The sequence below is a fragment of the Bicyclus anynana genome, chromosome 18 (assembly GCF_947172395.1).
Source record: "Bicyclus anynana chromosome 18, ilBicAnyn1.1, whole genome shotgun sequence".
NCBI lineage: Eukaryota > Metazoa > Arthropoda > Insecta > Lepidoptera > Nymphalidae > Bicyclus > Bicyclus anynana.
In genome coordinates, this window is record NC_069100.1 from 11,793,558 (window position 1) to 11,813,224 (window position 19,667).

Consider the following 19,667-nt stretch of genomic DNA (forward strand, 5'->3'; position numbering starts at 1 on the left):
ACCATTACAATAATTAAATAAATTATTCAAAAAAGTGTAGTTGTAAAAAATACATTTATAATACCTGTGTACGTTCACCCTGCAGTTTCACCCACATAATTCCTGTTCCCGTGGGAAGGAAAACATGGCCTATAATACTCAAATGTGGATTTTTATTGGTAAAATAATCTTCAATATTGGTTCAGTAGGTCCAGTGTTTACCCCTACAATCTCACAAACTATATCTTTTTATTACAGTATCTTGACTACTAGTATTCTAAGAATTATGAAAATGACACCTCTGAGGGTGAAATAGGGGTTGGAAGTTTATAAAAAAAAAGATTTTTTTAAGTTTATTTATTATAATAATAATAAATACAGTAAACATAGACTTTCAGTTAGACATTTTTTAAGCCCTGAAACCACAAAGCTTAAAAATAATCAAATATATACTTTTCATCCAAACAGTCGGCCTGTACAGTACTTGCAGACACTGTTTTGATGATTAGTATATTTTCTTAAATCAGAAAAACGAGTTTTACCCAATTAGAATATAAATCTGCTAAAGCCTAACTAGCTACTCCATAAAGGGGCCAGACTAGACACTGAAGGATCATGGATTCAGCCCTGCCCACTGTACTTGACAACATATTGGCCATACTTAAATGTTAAAGCATGTTTATTTATAAATATGTTTTACCGTAAATAAATTATTACTGATGCTATCTTTCTAACAGCTAGCAGGATAGGTACAATGAAGTTACATACTACATAATCAAATTTATTTTATAATTAACAAAAATGAGTAAGAATATAGATGGATGGCTGACATAGAGAGCTCCTGGAATTAGACACACACACCACATAATTCTTAAGCTGGCTCAGCTAGTCAGTCTTGTTGTCAAAGCACTCATCTTCATGTCTCTCGAGTCAATATCAGTGGTTCATCATAATGGTCTGTTCATAATAATCAATTTAGTCTGAAATTAAAAAAAAAATTAATATTTCATACTAAAAGTTAGATAGAATCTTTGAGAGGAAAACATTAGCAGTGGTGTCCTGGGTTTGATCCCTGGCTGGGCCGATTGAGGTTTTCTCAATTGGTCTAGGTCTGGCTGGTGGGAGGCTTCGGCCAGTTACCACCTTACTGGCAAAGACTACTAAGCCATTTAGCATTCCGGTATGATGCCATGTAGAAACCAAAAGGGGTGTGTCTTACTACTCCTAACAAGTTAGCCCGTTACCATCTTAGATTACATCATCACTTACCATCAGGTGAGATTGTAGTCAAGGGCTAACTTGTAAAAAATAAAAAAAAAAACCTGCTCCAATGTGGATTGGTAGTTATGGTGTTATATATATATATACCACTATCAGATGTTAATGATAATTAATGTTCCGAAGGTCCTGTGTTTGATCCCCGGCTGGACCAATTGAAACATAAGGCCAAGCGATTTAGCATCCCGGTGTGATGACGTGTAGCAACTGAAAGGGTTGTGGATTTTCAGTTTAATTTGTAAAGAATAAAAAATAAAATAAAACAGTAACATTTTGCTCTCAGTAGAGGATTTTGAATGGTATATCTAGATGCCTAGATAAACTAACTCTGCGAACCCATTGTAATTATGACACTGTTGTTGGCTGGTGAAGGAATAAAACACCCTAAACCTATGTATATTAGTGGCGATTCATACGAGACTTAGAGATTAACACTGGGATAAAAATAACATGCGGACTTTTCTAAGAGACAGAGGAAATGCCCACCCTCTCCTTTTGCGCAGCCCGGATGTGCTAAATACTTCCCAACAAAGAAATTACTGCTATAACTAGTGCAGGGACATGTAGTAGACAAGCAGCGCGATCACTTATTAATCGGGCATTGTTGATTGTTCTTCAGTTGGCTAACTGTAAGTTAACCACTTGTAGTTACGCTAACCACCTTAGCCCTGCCTTTCCTGAGTTAAGGGTTGTTTTAATGAGAAACTTCTTAAGAAATGGACATCGACAAAATTAGATAGAGGTAGTTTTCTTTTATATTTTTGATTAACAATAACACAAACGAAGTAAACTTTGCTCCGAAGATCACAATAATTTAGTAAAACTTTGCTCAATTTCTAAATTCTCTTTAAAACCTGAAAAATAAAAATTTTGTTTTGTTTGGTTAAATTAAAATTTATAATCCACAGGTTATTAATATGCTATGTTTCACCACAGACTAATAGGATACCCCGTTATTTTGACACTAGCCTACACAGACAACAGGGAGATTACCAAATAGTCCAAATAGCCCTTGGTTAAATTCGTTAATTGCGTTTTGTTACTTGAGTTGCATGTACCATTTTCTCACGCTATTTTCTTCAATAGTAGATATTTTTCGTGAAATTTAATGCTTCTTTAATGTTTTAAACAAAAGACATAAAACTTTGTTAAAATATATGCATTATTATGAAGTTTGACTTAAATTTGATAATATTATTAACGATAGTTTCACTATCGTTTTGCATAAACAATACGCAATCTTCATGAATGATTTCAGTTCATCGTTCACCATCCGGTCTTCATATAATGAACTAAATTAGACAATACCAATGTAAAGTTACGATTGATCGTTGATCGTAGCCGATCGTATGAACTTTACGATCAATGAACTCCGTTAGACAATTAGGCCCCAGTTTGGACGTTGCATCCTAGATTTACCCTACTTTAATTATCTTTATCTTCAAAAATACAAACATAAGTACAATATTCAAACTTTTTAATAAATTAACACTATCTATATACCTACTGCCTAAATAATTTCTAAATAATTTATTTAAAAAGTGATAAACGTAGATAATAGAAAGTTTTCATGAAAGGAGTTTCGCGGCTAAAATTATTGTATAGTATTGACAACGCCATTACACAAAATAATGAAAATAAGACCGTCATTACCAAATGACAATGAACGCCACTGACATTAGCGCCGCGTCTGACTCCTTTCATGAAAAGGACTTTACCTATTATACTTAAAATGTATTTCTAACTCTTTAAATATGGGTAGATTTTTATAAATCTTGAATGACATTATTTTTAACATTTTTCTGGTAGTTCACATACCAATTTTTTTTACAAACGTAACTTGAAAAATAAAGGACTTTCCATATAAACTTATAAACTTTCACTTATGATTTTATTCTCGACAAAAGAATTCTGTTACCTTATTTGTATCATGGTCTCAAATCATGCCAAGTTTAATTTGAATGCATTCAGTAGTTTCAGCGTGATGCCTGATCAACAAAATACAGACAGTCAGTAAACAAATAAAAAAATATTTTTGGCGTTAGGTAAGTTTTTTTAATGCTCTGCAAAAAAAAATTTCAAAATATCTTCATAATTGAGCCTGGTACACATTTATTATAAGTACTTATTTATAGATACAATATTGTTGGGCCTAATATTGAACCTTGTGGAAACCCGCTATAGACGTTTATTTCTGTCTCTAAAAGGCCGTACAGACTACTTTAGTATTTTAGTCGAGTAAGAACAACTTTTGAATTTACCGCTCAAAAATCGTTCGTACTCGAGTAAGAATAGTTCGAAGTCCGAACTAGGCCTATCGATTCTCTTTCTGTCCTCTTCTGTAAAACCTAGACCTAATCTATACCTAACTGACTTACCGATCGAAATACATAAATATTATACAACGTGTCCCAAAATTCAACGATAAGCGGGCGCCAAAAGATTGACCTGCTCATGAGCACTTAAGGAAAAATAATAAAAAAAATATACCTAAATTTTTTTTTTAGTTACAAAATAAATTTTAAAATTCTTTGAAAATTTACACCTTGTATGATATTTTGAACTACCGCAGCTACAATTTCTTAAATATGCTTAAGATTTTTTTTGTATCGGAACCTAAGTAGTACTACTATTCACCACAACTCTTAAAAACACCACAATGCCCGCAGTTTTTACACAAAAAAATATCAAAATATTTTTTTTCCCTCAAATTTTTAAAGATTTTTACTTTCAGTCTACTTTGACTCATGGTCTTGCAAAAAAAAGTATGAACACCGCTATGGCAAGTTATTTTCAAAGTTGACGCAACTAATCAAGATTTCAAAATAGTATAATACCCTAGGATAACTAGTCACAAAAAAAAATATGCGTACCATTTGTAAACAAGAACCAAATTTCTTAATTGTTCTTGTTGTTAGTAATAAATTTTACTATGTTCCAAAAATGTGTTTGTTATTTTAATTACACAACATTAAAGTAAATGTTCGAATTGTTTTCCACCGGCATTAATACAGGCACGACATCGCCTTAAAAACGACCGTTTTATTTTTCGCGCATATCTTCTAGCATTGATATGTGCCGCAGCCTGAGTGATTTTTTGCCGAAGCTCGTCCAATGTCGTAATCGGTTTTGCGTAGATCCTGTCTTTGAGACAACCCCAATAAAAGAAATCCAGGGGGTTTAGGTCGGGTGATCGGGGTGGCCATAGGATAGGACCAAGTCGCCCGATCCAACGCCCCGGATACTCGTGGTCTAGGTATTGTCTCACAGGACGAGCGTAGTGAGCTGGGCAACCATCATTTTGATACCACATATTTTGAAGGTCGCTTAGGGGGACGTCTTCTAGTAATTCTTGCAAATCATTTTGTAAAAAGTTCAAATAACTGTCCCCATCTAAGTTTCCTTGTAATTCAAAAGGCCCAATCACTTTTCCATTTAAAATGCCCGTCCATAAGTTGACCTTAAATTGATATTGGGATTTGTCTTCTCTCATCAGGTGCGGATTCTCATTGCTCCAGCTGTGTAGGTTGTGAAGATTTAAATAGCCATCTTTCTTGCAGGTTGTTTCATCCGACCATAGTACTTTATCCAAGAACTGAGGATCTTCCCGATGCTTTTGAAGCATCACTCGGCAAAATGCGATCCGCAGTGGATAGTCCCGTGATAGTAACGTTTGTACACGTCTGTAATGATATGGGTGTAGCCGATGACGTTTTAGTATTCGATGTGCTGAACTTTTTGGGATTCCCGTAGCTGCTTCTATGGCACGCACTGAGGTAGTTGAATCAATGTTTATTTCATTGAGAACTTCTTCATCGCATTCCGATCTAGGTCTTCCAGCGTTTCTTCTAGCTGACGGCAAACGACCCTCCGAAAACGCTTGATGCACATTCATAAATACCCGATAATCTGGATATCTTTGAGCGTTTGGGTACCTTTCTCGATACAATCTGCTAGCAGCGTTAGCATTGCACCGACATTCTCCATAAATGAGATGCATGTTAGCGTATTCCATCGGCGTGTATGGTTGCGGCATGATAACGCTAAACAGTCCAAAATACACCAAAAGTCCAATTCACAAAACACAGGCACAGTCCAAAATAATGCCAGGTCAGTTCAGTTTGCAGATCACTTAAGTCCAGTCCAAAATGCAAAGCCAAAAGTCGTTAGTACGAGAGCCACGTCAATTGAATACGGAAAGTTGCGCAGTAAACAAAGGAGCAGAGCGTACTGACTTGCTGGGAACAGGATTTTCTTTACCTGCATCATTGTCATTCAACAAAGAACATCTGTCTATCCCTCTCTAACGTATACTTATCGCTATCTTTCTCTCTCTCTCTCTCTCTTATTTTTAAATGTTATCGTTCGTTCCATTAAAATTCTAGGAAATTGCAACGTATGACTCACATCATTTTGTGCATAAAGTAAAAGTGATTTCTAGGAGCAAAAACATTTTAGAAATTTAGTTCTTGTTTACAAATGGTACGCATATTTTTTTTTTGCGACTAGTTATCTTAGGGTATTATACTATTTTGAAATCTTGATTAGTTGCGTCAACTTTGAAAATAACTTGCCATAGCGGTGTTCATACTTTTTTTTGCAAGACCATGAGTCAAAGTAGACTGAAAGTAAAAATCTTTATAAATTTGAGGGAAAAAAAATATTTTGATTTTTTTTTGTGTAAAAACTGCGGGCATTGTGGTGTTTTTAAGAGTTGTGGTGAATAGTAGTACTACTTAGGTATCCGATACAAAAAAAATCTTAAGCATATTTAAGAAATTGTAGCCGTGGTAGTTCAAAATATCATACAAGGTGTAAATTTTCAAAGAATTTTAAAATTTATTTTGTAACTAAAAAAAAATTTAGGTATATTTTTTTTATTATTTTTCCTTAAGTGCTCATGAGCAGGTCAATCTTTTGGCGCCCGCTTATCGTTGAATTTTGGGACACGTTGTATATTTCGATCGGTAAGTCAGTTAGGTATAGATTAGGTAATAATATTTTTTATTAATTAACTTTCTATGTATTTTATTTATTCCTAAAGGCAAATGTGATGTATAAATAAAACTGTTTGTTTTTGTTTATACGAAATATAATTTATTAAAAAATTAGTTATACGATATAGCTAAGATTCAGTCATCGCATCCGGCATTTCCAATGCATTTTCCGCGTCCGGTTTGGGAAGCAGTCCCCGGATAGACAGATCATAGACAACCTCCTCTATTTTTCTCACGTCATACCTCAGCGCGTCATACCTTTTGCGGAGATGATCGTTCTTAATATTTAATAATCTGAAAAACAATTGTATATTACGATGATGTCTACTGTTAGTCTTTTTGAGTAATTTTTTTTCATTTATCACTAGCTGACGCCCGCAATTAAGTAAAAAATAATCTACGGATCCATGGTCAATATGTCGCTCAATAACTTCCACTATCTTCCAGTGAAAGTCCCATCAAAATCGGATCAGCCGAAGATTAGACCGTACAAACAGACAGACAGCAGATGAAAATTTCAATAGTTTTTGTTTGTTTTTCAGTATTGTTTAAATAATTTGGATAAAACTCAGGTATTTTTAAATCATAGACAGGCAATACATTTTGTTTATAACTAGCGGACCCGGTCAAGCTTCGCTTTGACTTGTGTGCGATTCTTCCTTACCTAACCTACCCCCTAGAGAAATGGGGGGGTTAGAAAGTGACAAAACGTAGCCTTTCTCACTCTCCATCCTTTCAACTATCTCCACTTAAAAAAACATGTATATGCTAGTCGTTTATACGAGTATAACACACAAACTAAGATTTTCAAAATATCTTCAATGTAAAGAATTTGAAATGTTACAGTTTTAGTGTTTTGAACATACCTGAATCCACTATTTAGATCCATGACAAACTTGGATATTCGCAAAGGCTTCTCATAATCATCACGAGTTACTGAATTCACTGCCAATCTTGCCTGGAACAAATTTTAATGAATGTGGTATTTAACAAGCAAAGTATGAAATCTTTTTGAGGTATAAAACAAGTACTATGATGTTCAAGAAGTAGTGAGAATGACTAAGATGCAGTTTTCTTTTATTATATGCTGTTTAACCGACTTAAAAAAATGGAGGAGGTTCTCAATTCTTTTTTATTTTTAATGTTTGTTACCGCATAACTTCGTCATTTCTTAACCAATTTTAAAAATTCTTTTTTGTTTGAAAGAGTATATTTCCAGATTGGTCCCATTTAATTTTCATGAAAATCGGTTGAGTGATTTTGTGTTAAAATGAAAATAACGAAATTGCTCTTTTTTCTTAATTCTATACAGCCCAGTTAGCTCTTGATTACAATCACCTGGTGGAAAGTGATGATGCAATCTAAGATGGAAGCAGACTAACTTGTTAGGAGGAGGATGAAAATTCACACCCCTTTTAGTTTCTACACGACATCGTACCGGAACGCTAAATCGCTTGGCGGTACGTCTTAGCCGGTAGGGTGGTAACTAGCCTCCCTACCGGTACAATAGCCAATAAAATACCAATTAATATTAACTTACTGACCAGTTCTGAACATAGACACAGTAGGCCGACCAAGTAATCATCAAGATCCAAATGAAAGCCCGTCGTTTGCTCCAGTGTACTTACTGTAACAATTCCAGTATATTTAAAATTCGTGAAACATCAAACATGCACCTATGCGTCGGACGTAGGACTGCGCGGGTGTGAAATCGTGCGCGAGGGTCACAGGTTAGAGGTGAGATTCATCAGTAGTCACTGTCGACTACTAAGTACTTGTAAGTCTATGAGACGAATATTTTAGCAATCCATGGATTCACCATGCGGGTGCCGGGTCTATCGCGTGGTAGAGAGAAAAACTCCGATCAAAATCCAGGACTTGTGACCAATGGATGTAGGGCTAAGGAATTCCTTGACAATCGTTTAACACTCCCCTCCTCCACTCGTGTTGTTCTCCCTGTCTAGCCATTGTAAAGGATCCTATTATTAGAACAGTTTTGGATACTCATTCTAATATAGAACTATACTACAGCCTTTCTTGATCATAATTTAAATACGATAAGAGTATGAATCACTAGTCATTTCACACCTAATAATAATTATAATTAACTTGTTTTTAAAATCATGAAAATAAATTTGATAAATAAGCTTAGAATAATTAGGTATGGTTAATATATACCATTTCATAAACAAACCATGCATAATTCAAAATAAATAAGATATGAAATGACATGAGTTTTCTACCTTCATTTCAAATTTTTTTGTTGGTAAACAGTATTCATTAAGACTAGTATAGCTGCAGTTCTAGAGAGGCCAAGGTCTTTAAGCAAGTTATTGAGAGATTTTGCAGTTGACAATGAATACGTTGATCATAACTTACTGCTTTGACAATGAATACGTTAATCATAACTTACTGCCTAAAACTTCAGCCACAGTCTCGTGACTGGCCAGTATTCCCTTCTCTAGCCATATAATCAGTGAGATGAGGTAACAGTACTTCTGTGTCATGAAACGCCAGTGTTCTTGATACCTGCAACAAATTGATGAGAATTAGTACCTATACTAATAAATGTAGTAATATAAAAAGAAAAAAAAATCTATTAAAAAAAAAAAAAAAAATTGTATTACTAATTTGTATGAAATAAATAAAGACTTTTATTATTATTATTATTATTATTATAGTACCTATACTAAAGCCACACTTGCTGTGCACTGTTTACCAACAAACAAATTAGAAATGAAGGCAGAAAATGCATGTCATTTAATTTTATTTTTATATTTAATTTCTATTGTGCAATTATCTGCATCACCTATAAGCAAATAGCTTGAGAGTACTATATGGCATGTGCTTAATGTGGCTAATTTACTTTGTTATTATTTTTTTGTTATTTATTTTTTAGAAAATCCCATATGTATGCTATGTCATTTTATAACATATTTATTTTATTTATTTGTAAAGGTTTGTCCCGGCACTTCTTCACAATCAGCTCAACATTGGATGGATCATCTAATCATATCCCAGTTATATTGAGAATGAGTTCAGATGCTGTGACTAAACCGAAGCGGCTCCAACTTTATAACAAATGGACAGATTGGGAAGCATTTAAAACAATAATTTCTGATGAGTTAGAGCTTCAAATACCCCTTAAAACAAAGGAAGATATAGACAATGCCGCCCACACGTTTATGATTGTAGTGCAGTCAGCTTGCTGGAATTCAACACCAGAAATGTCCAATCCAAAACCAAGACACAAAGTGGTTCAAGCTGAAATAAAATACCAAGTTATGGAAAAAAGAAGGCTACGCAGAACATGGCACAATACTAGGCATCCAGAAGATAAGGCTGCATTTAACAGAGCTATAAAAAATCTAAAGAGTATCCTAGCAGTAGTAAATGATGCCACAACGCAATCCTATTTGGAATCCCTGTCAGCCACAAGTGCGACTGACTACTCACTGTATAGGGCTTGCAGAAGTTGTAACAAGCCTGTGAAACCCAAACCACCACTCAAATTGGATGGAAACTTATGGGCACGAAGCCAGCAACAGAAAGCAGATGCTTTCGGAAATCACCTCTCGAAAATATTCACACCACATGAATCTAACTGTAACACTAATGACACCGAAATAGCAGAGGTATTAAGTCAGCCTTTTCAGTTAAATCTGCCTATGGAACCTACCAGTCCAAAAGAAATCACCAATCTAATCAAACATATGGCAGATAAAAAGGCACCAGGGTTTGACTTAATCGATAAAAAGGTCCTGACAGAATTACCCAGAAAAGGCATCGTGTTCCTTACGATTCTATGTAATGCTATAATGAGAATAGGATATTTCCCAGCACTGTGGAAAGTTTCACAAATTGTAATGATTGGAAAGCCTGGAAAACCAGTTCATGAAATAACATCATACCGACCGATTAGTTTATTACCTGTGACATCGAAAGTCTGCGAAAAGGTTTTGATCCGTAGACTTATGAAGGAACTCCGAGAAAGATGCGTTATTCCAGACCATCAGTTTGGCTTTCGACAGCAACACGGTACTGTAGAGCAGATTCATAGAGTATGCAGAACTATTAGAGATACTTTTGAACATAAAGAATATTGCTCCTCCGCATTTCTAGATGTACAGCAAGCCTTCGACAGGGTATGGCACACAGGGCTGTTATTCAAAATCAAAACACTGTTACCTCACACTTTTTATGGACTTATTGAGTCTTATCTCAGCGATAGAATATTCCAAGTAAAAGAAGATGAATTTACCTCCAAGTTCTATCCAATCAGAGCTGGTGTCCCGCAAGGCTCTGTGTTGGGTCCAATACTGTACACGATTTTCACAAGCGATCTACCCCAAGGTAATGACGTTGTCGTAGCAACCTTTGCAGATGACACTGCTGTGCTAGCTCGTAACAAATGTCCTGAAAAAGCGTCAGAAATCCTGCAACGTAGCTTACATGAAATCGAAAAATGGCTGACTAAATGGAAAATAAAAGCAAGCACCAATAAATCGGTTCATGTGACATTCACACTTCGTAGAGGAAACTGCCCTCCAGTGTTTCTACGCAGCAATCAGCTCCCACAAAGCGACAACGTCAAATACCTAGGCATGCACCTGGATAGAAGGCTAACTTGGAAAAAACACATTCAAACCAAGAGGGATGAGATCTACTACCGATATAGACGGTTGTATTGGATGCTCGCTCGGAACTCCAGGCTGTCCTTGGAAAACAAGCTTCTTGTCTATAAGACAATAGTTAAACCAATATGGATGTATGGAATCCAGCTGTGGGGATCTGCATGCGAGTCCAACATTACCATTATTCAAAGAGCTCAGAATTATGTATTGAAGCAAGTGTCAAACGCGCCTTGGTTTCTGAAAATACCAGAAATTCACGAGTATCTACAAATGCCAACAGTGAAAGAAGAAATAAAATCTAGTAACAACAACTACAAAGCTAGACTCAGAAACCATCCGAACCACCTGGCTGTTCAATTAACAATACCACAGGCGATACGGCGATTGAAAAGACGGCAAATACTTGATTAAAAGCCATATATGACACTTACATGGAGCTGCTCCCGCTGGGGAATGTTGCTTCTAATCGCCAAATTTTTCTACAACAACTCTGCTCATAGTCTGCCGACTGATTGCATGAGATAAACAGAACAAAAAAAAAAAAAAAAAAAAAAATTTTATTTATTTAAATTAACCTTTTATTTTCAATTAACAAAGAAGTTTGATCTTTAGTGATTATAATATTTCAGTTTGACTAAAGCATTTTTCAGATAGCATTGTTACAGTGACCGTTGCCTTGGTGTATAAATAAATAAAGCGCTTGGAGGCCATTGGATCAGCTTCCACCTTCACACAGGAAATAAAACTATAAGAAATTGTAATTGTTATCAATTGTAAATTATAATACTGTATGACTTTTCAAAAGAGCAACTGTTGAGTTTCTTGCCGGTATCTTCTCAGCAGAACCTGTCTTCCGAACTGGTGGTAGAATCTTTACAAATAGTCAACTGACGTGTCAAAAGTGCTTGTAAACTGAGCCTACTTGAAATAAATGATTTTGGATTTGATTTGATTTTGATTTGATTTGATTTGCCTTATGATGTTCATAATATGTAATATTACTGTGTATCACGGCAAACTATTAAGAGTGAAACAAACTGTAGCTTTGTAGCTAAAGTATAAAGCTACTACACGGTCTCATGTGTGAACTCGAGTGTTACTACAATTAGAGTGCAATGTAGACAATGCATCAGTTTAAATAAAATTTACAACAACAAAAGTATTACCGTGCAAAATCTACCAGGCATACATATGTCACACAGGCGTTCAAGGGTTGATTGATTACCGGGAGCAGTGCGTCCCATGGGCGTTTCAGTGGTTATGAAATACCAGACTTACAACAAGTAAATTTCAAGGCACTGTTTCAATTTTAACTCGATAACTTCAGATAGATAACATTTTTTTGAAATGCCTGTCAGTGGTGAGCTATTTATTAGTTTAAAAAAAATCTGTTTGGAATATAAAAAAACGTAAAAACAATGAGTACACTATACTTATAATAATCTGTGGCGGGGACAACTTCCTTCAGTTTTGCATAGCCTTCGTTTACCTTGTCCAACAGCCGGCGAGCCTTCAAACATGCTGGTGATACTGAAATATAATGAATAATTTTATTATCATCGCATCATCGCAGCACCAAAGCGGAGCAGAAGGCTAGGTTACCAATATTTGAGTTGAATAAACAAACACTCCGTATGACACTATTGTTCACATGTATTCTTAAGAATTATATTTATATTTATATTTATAAAATATAGAAATCATTGTCATGCTCTTACAAAGGCTCATAGAAAGTGATAGATGTATCTGAAAGTGCACATAATTCAGCTAGAAGATAGAATATTAGCTTAATTTATCATTTATTTATCACACGAGTTTTACAATTTTTTTTTCTTGAAGTTCAAGAACTATGAAACTGTAGATTAACATTCTCAATTGGTAGACTACAACCCTTGACAATCAATCAACACTCCCCTTCTCTGCTTGTGTTGTTCTCCCTACCTATCCAATTTTACAGGTAACATAAATAATATACGAATATTGTCGACTCATATCCTTGCTGAGCCCAAAGATAGAAAACAACCAAGTGTCAGAACCATAGTCCAAAGACTTTTGTGTTGGCATTTCGGACAATAAGATATCGCTAAGTTTCTCAAATGTGGCCTAGCTGAGTTGGATTTGGCAGTATATTAACCAGTACTGGACCGTCTCTTAGGTATATGTATTTTGTCTTCAATATCGAGTGCTGCATTCTCCACTATAACTGAGTGGAGCAACAATGAAATAGGAAAATTAAGAAAAATATAAAATGAAAACATTTGAGATCCTACCAATATTTTTAGATTCATTACAGTCTTACCAATATGTGTTATAGTCAACAATACTTACTTCCCTCCTCACTATGGTGCATTACTTGAAGAACTGCTGTTATTTCCCGCGAAAATTTGTCAACCTCTTTACATAAATTGCGTATAACCTAAAAAGTTGAATGTAATTGTTTTTATTACTAAAAACATATATTTATAAACAGAAAGCATACTTTTAGTATGATGTAACATAATCCGCAGACATTTTAATGTATCAGAGTATAAAGATCGCAGGATTTGCGGCATTTTTTGAGTTTCTGTCTTAGTCCACTTACTTCACGAACTTCTTGTTCCTCCTCGATTTTCTTTTGGAAAGCGCTAAATAACAAATTGGTAGCGTTATTCTCAATCATTTTGTTTTAATTAGTTATTAATAATGAATAACAATTTATTATTATTGTTTTCTATTTTTTTTAGAACAGCTTTTTTCTTAATTTGATCATAGAGCAAAAGCGCTATAGAGGTTTTTTTTTTATAATCAGACTTTACAGCTCTAAGTTCTGACCATTTTGTGCCTTTCACCATAGATAATCAAGGATGAATACACAGACAAAATACTAATACCTTCATACAAATATATTTTTCAAGTTTTGTCAAATTGTACTTTTTTAAGTAACTAGCGGACGCCCACAACTTCGTCCGCCCTTAGACCTCTTTAATTCAGCCTTATCGCAAAATCCTTTCTTAGTAGATACCTATTAACTATAAAATACCTCTATGCCTTTCAGCTTTGTACATCAAGCGGTTTGTGATTGTGACGGATTGTGAATGAAAAAAAAAAAATTTAAACTTATAACGGGGTTTTGAATTTCTATTCTATTTTATTATCGCTATCGCTTCCATACAAACTTTCAACCCCTTATTTCACCCTCTTATCTTTTTGGTTTTAGGGATAAAAAGTAGCCTATGTTTTGCTCCAAGGTCCCATTTATCATAATACCAAAATTCATAACATTGTAGTCTAAATAGTCAAAGAGCTAAATAGGACGTACAGACTACTTTAGTATTTTTACCAAAAATTGATCGTAGTCGACTAAAATACTAAAGTAGTCCAAAATAGGCAAAACCGCGGACATAGCGAATCTTTAGGGGGTCCTTGTGAACTACGAAAACTTAAAAAACGATAAAAGCAGTTAGTAGTACATACAATTGAAGTTTAGTATTGAGCGGCCAAGATTTTTTCTATGGTATCTCTGTTAGTCTAGGTGAATTTAACTTATAAACTTCAAGCTAGAGGTTTACCAATATACTCAGAGGCGCAGTTATCCGCCCACTTTACTATACTGGCGTCATATTCAATAGGGCGAAAAATTGTGCCCCTGAGTTTAGTTAAAGACCCACTTACTTAACTTACTGTAGAACGAACAATATTTAAAATTACTAAAAAATTCGTCTGACACTAAAAATGGCAAAAAAGGCTACTAAAAAATAAAAGAAAGTAGTACAAAATATTTAATATAATTTCTTAGCTTAGACATTCGTTTTACTTAACTATTTACACTGTCGTGCCATAAAAGTGTTTGATATTCAACTTTTCCAAAAACATTACAAAATGCAAGCACAGCTAATTTATTGACTGCCACAGAGAGTCTACCGAAAGCAACTAAGTTTGCGGGACGGAACACTGTTCTGTGGTCGTTTACACATCGCAACATGTACATTGCATGAAATTTCACTGGATCACCTGAAAAATTTGTCATCATCATCATCGTCATCGTCGTCATCATCATCATCATCATCATCATCATCATCATCATCATCATCATCATCATCATCATCATCATCATTAACAACCTATAGTCAACTAACTGTTGAGCACGAGTATCTTCTCAGAATGAGGGGTTAACACTTATTTTGACATAATATAATCGTGGTCTTTAGCTATACTAAAACTAGTAGATGCCGCGCGGTTTCACACGCATGGTTCCCGTTCCCGCAGGAATACGGCCATAAAACATAGCCTATCCTTCCTCGATAAATGGGCTATGTAACACTGAAAGAATTTTTGAAATACGACCAGTAGTTCCTGGGATTAGCGCCAAACAAACAATCAACTAGCTGGTGGGAGGCTTTGACCGTGGCTAGTTACTACCCTACCGACAAAGATGTACCGCCAAGGGATTTAGCATTCCGGTACGATGTCGTATAAAAACCGAAAGGGGTGTGAATTATCATCCTCATCCTAACAAGTTATACCGCCTCCATCTTACCATCAGGTGAGATTGTAGTCAAGAGCTGACTTGGGGATCATTCAGTCGCTGAGTGTCGAATTTAACCTCTATTTGTTTGAGAATTTGATACTCAGAGGGTGAATAATCCCCGGGGGGTGCCCCTAGAACGTCTATGAATTCCACTGTTAATGCACGATGTTCGGAAAAGTCATAAAGATTGCATCCAACTATACTATTTAAAAAAAATTAAAAATTGTAGGACTTGCCTGGATATACAAGAAAATCGGCTCCAAACTTTGACCCTGATGTCATATAGAATCCTTTTTGCCACAAATCTTTAAAAATAGCGTAACGGTTCGCTCCCTTGCTATCTAATACACTAGGTTTTAAGACATCAATTGAAACCTTTTTTCTTTCTGCAAAGGAAAATTGTTTTACATTCAAGATACTCGTACTATAATAATAGAATTTAAAAAAAATATTATAGTTTTAGAATTTAAAAAAATTAAATTACTAAAGTTTGGCTAATAAAAGTAGAAATTCTCAAAATTATAGTGCAAATATTGGAACAACTGAGTTTAATACTTAAAGTATAGGTAGTAATGTGTAAAGAAACAAAAAAATAATTTAAACAAATTATGAAAACTAATGTTTTTTTTAACTTGATTAAATGATTTTTTAAATTTGGCGGGCGATTTCAGTGTCTACTTTCATTAGTCAAACTCTAGCAAACGCCTCGCGGTTTTACCCGCGTAAACGCGTTTCCTGTTCCCGTGGGCTTAGACCAATTATATAGGATTGTATCAACAAAATTGTCTGTAGTTTTTTGAGGTAAACTCACACATCAAAAATATAGAGCACCAATAAATATACTCAGGGGGCACAATTATCCACCATAATACACACAAAAGTATATCAACTTTGATATTACACGTGTATCTTAAAGTGGGCGGATAATTGTGCCTCTGAGTATATATCCGGTGTCCTTACACTACACCCAACTATAAATTTTAAATCAAAGAACTTGCCAGACTAGTATAGTATGTGCCAATTTTAGTCCATATTCCAACAAATGATTTAATTCATCAAAAAGCCACTACCATATTAGCAATGTTGCTGGCCCAAACACAACTGTGTTACAATGCTACAGAAGCGGTAACCACTAAACATGAGATGAACAGCATGTTTGTAGCCTTGGTATTTTATATACAAAAACCAGACAAGTGTGAGTCCGTCCACTCACTGAGAAAGTAACGTATTATCATTATTAATAGTTCAGCAAAGAAACAAATTGCTCAATTTTTTCATGGGACCTATATACTTAGTTTAATTTCAACTGGATTACTCAACACATTCCCAAAATGAGTCTTGACAGACAACAATATGTAGTGTTTGTCTATATATACACCAGTAGTGGGAGAAAGCAGGCAGTCTGTCATTGTGGTTTGGATCAGATGTCCAGTGCTGGCTATAATAGTGTGGTAATGTAGAAGCGACTTACTGCTATTACAGTAAGGATAAGGGACCTTACAGTAAGTTTTTTACATATTGAGCTAAGGAACTCTAAAAAACACAAAAAGTACCTGTATCTATGTAATGTTCTGTTGGTAAATGCACAAGAGTGTTAGTTGGTGCTAATGCAGGTAACTTATTTATCTCTTCTTGCAGTAAGGCATCTTTATCAATATTTATATCTGAAAAGAAAACAAAATAACCATGTACATCTATAGTTTTGAAATACCACTCCCACCCTACTCCTACCTACCCTAGCTACCCCTACCCTACCCTACCCCTACCTAATAATATAACAAAATGATCTGCCATTTATTGAATTAATTTGTTACAAAAAAATGTGATAAATGATGAACCACTCGACAGATTTTGTGCAAACTTCACATAAACCATCTACTAAATAGTCTAAACAATGCCTAAACATTTGGTTTGGATAGGGGAACCCATACTTGAGTTATCAAACAGACTTTGTAATGCACTAAAACATTTAAATAGTTCCCTTGATTTCTTTAATAACCTACATTATCAACAGTAAAGTATCAACAGATTCTGATTTGGCAACTTTAATCTATATTCTATAGGCCAGTAGGCCTAGGCTGAGCACCAAGAAATTTCTCACGGCGAGAGACTTACTGTCAACCAATAGCAGTGAAATCAAATTAATGCCCTTTCTCTCGTTGCAATGGGACAAAAGACTGAGCAATAAGTTCTATTCTGTCAAAAATGTCTCTCATCTAGAGATGTATTGTTGACTTGTTACTGGGCCTCCAGTACAGTCAACAATATGTCTCTGTACTACTGTACATACTCTGTACTCTGTACATATTGTTCACACTCTGTACTCTGTACATACTGGGGAGTGTATGTCTTGTATTGACTATATCTGTACACTACTAAATTGTTTTTACTATTTTGTAAAGAGTTTGATTGCTAAATTCTATATCAATTATTTTGGAAGCTAACCAATAACACGAAAACAACCTTACTAGATATTCCTTTAGATAGCATCTTTTTCTTTTTGCCTGCAACAATGATGTCCAACTTTTGTGACAACTGTTCAATTTTCCTCTTGCGTAAAGCCTCTGCTTGCTCAATCAATGTCCTATAACAAATAAATTAAAAAAACATACTACATATTAAAAAACATACACACGTAGGTGATTCAGTCACAATAAAATAAATATTTTAAATACCACAAGAGGCTTATTGAGATGTGTCTCATCTATGCTTGTAGAAAGTACAATGCTCTCTAAGTAAATCTTAATATTCTTTAAGTAAATTGTCTATAAAAAACATGCAATAAATACCATTAATACTTACTTGTTGTTTATTCGTTTTAATTCCAGTTTTTGCTCGTCTGAGAGGTCATCGTTCAATTTTGGCAGTTCAACCAACTCACATATTCCTTTTTCAACTAACAATGCTGCTTCCTCAGACATCAGAGCCATTGGCAATCCTATAAAAGATTCAATTAATTATTGTCAGACTCTTTTAACAGCCAGCCTAAATATTTTTTTAAAAAACTTAGTTTTTTTTTAATTTATTCAAATATTATGATCAAACTTGATATTTTTTTTTTATAATTTTTTAATATTTATCATCAAAATACATATTTAAATTAAGCCTAACCATGATGCAACACAAACCTCAATTGGTTTTACTGTGCACTGGTTATGATTAATATTTAAAAAAAATTAAAACATACAAAAACAGTAAAGAAAAAAAAGAACAATCATTAGCTGGTAGAAAAATAAACAACATAATTTATTGTGTGAGTGTATCACTGCAGCAACAATATACAGTAATATCAAGTTCCTCCAGGGGACGGAGGAGTACCTTTAAGGAGAGAGAATAGGCATCTTCTAGGCAAGCAAGCTTCATCTTAAACCTCATCATTGCTTTCCATGGCATGATTGTAGTCGACATAAAAAAAGGTTCTCTCCTTTTCTTAGAGGGGACATAAACTTAGACCCAACACACTGCTCTAATGCAGCTTGGCGGAATAAGTGTGTTAATTCTTTAACAACCACTTTCATATGGTAATGATGACTGAAACATACTGAATTCATGAGTTGTGGATAAGTTTATGCTGTTACGCACCACCAACTTCTAAGCTCAATGCTTTTTACTGAAAATTTCTTACAAAGAAGAAAAGCCCAGTTTTTCATTGCAGTCGCTCTAGGACCGTGATTCGAAGCCAAACCTAAACCATGAAGCAGTTTAGAATAAGCTTAGTTTGCAGCAAAAATGTAGGCTTTATTTGATTGAGATTCGATAGAAAAGAGAAGAATTTGGTCCGGGTTTACCACCTTCTATTATGTGATGGGAAGCGCGGATGGTGGATTAAATAGTAAGAAATATTTACGTTGTAAGAACTTTAATTTCTTACCCTGAAATTCATTTTGCCGGGGAAATGATGCAACTGATCCAATTAAAGAGCCACATATTCGATGATTTACACGAAGATTGTGCCAGTCTAAAATTATCGGAAAATATTATATCATAGAAGAAAATGAAAACGAACATTCCTGTAGGCTGTAGTACATTGTATCCTCACCATCGGAATTCCAGATGGATGCTACCCCATTACTGACATATAAAGTTATCATATTTTAATTTATATTTTCGTGAATAATTGCACTTTTTCACGAATTATCAAAAATCAAAATAAATACAAATATTTATATATATTTTTTTTTAATTTGTCCCCAACCAACATGAACATAGATTAATAAACTAATGTCCCCAACGACAATCAAGAGAATTCACACACAGATTATTACAATAATA

General features: G+C 34.7%; 2 protein-coding genes and 1 long non-coding RNA gene across 4 annotated transcripts; all 3 read right to left on the reverse strand.

The window, feature by feature from the left end:
* Nucleotides 1–754: 754 nt before the first annotated feature.
* Nucleotides 755–4,329, reverse strand: LOC112051578 (uncharacterized). Its single transcript, XR_002887244.2, has 2 exons — nucleotides 1,744–4,329; nucleotides 755–959 (listed from the first exon to the last, which is right to left on the reverse strand). It is a non-coding gene; the product is annotated as an uncharacterized LOC112051578 (long non-coding RNA).
* A 1,998-nt stretch (nucleotides 4,330–6,327) lies between these two features.
* LOC112051576 (translin) lies at nucleotides 6,328–13,669 on the reverse strand. The gene is made up of 7 exons (XM_024090292.2): nucleotides 13,470–13,669; nucleotides 13,217–13,304; nucleotides 12,322–12,418; nucleotides 8,668–8,783; nucleotides 7,799–7,881; nucleotides 7,121–7,212; nucleotides 6,328–6,548 (listed from the first exon to the last, which is right to left on the reverse strand). The coding sequence occupies exons 1-7, from the start codon at nucleotides 13,545–13,547 to the stop codon at nucleotides 6,383–6,385; spliced, it is 720 nt and encodes a 239-aa protein (XP_023946060.1). The 5' UTR covers nucleotides 13,548–13,669; the 3' UTR covers nucleotides 6,328–6,382.
* Nucleotides 13,670–14,636: 967 nt separating this feature from the next.
* Nucleotides 14,637–19,631, reverse strand: LOC112051575 (tRNA-splicing endonuclease subunit Sen34). Of its 2 annotated transcripts, XM_024090290.2 has the most exons (7): nucleotides 19,435–19,631; nucleotides 19,267–19,353; nucleotides 18,198–18,333; nucleotides 17,864–17,979; nucleotides 16,949–17,059; nucleotides 15,632–15,781; nucleotides 14,637–14,878 (listed from the first exon to the last, which is right to left on the reverse strand). In XM_024090290.2, exons 1-7 carry the CDS (start codon nucleotides 19,484–19,486, stop codon nucleotides 14,682–14,684), a joined length of 849 nt encoding a protein of 282 aa, XP_023946058.1. In that variant the 5' UTR covers nucleotides 19,487–19,631; the 3' UTR covers nucleotides 14,637–14,681. The 2 variants fall into 2 exon arrangements, with proteins under 2 accessions (XP_023946058.1, XP_023946059.1); XM_024090291.2 differs by lacking the exon at nucleotides 19,267–19,353 and having other exon boundaries at nucleotides 19,402–19,536.
* Nucleotides 19,632–19,667: the final 36 nt, after the last annotated feature.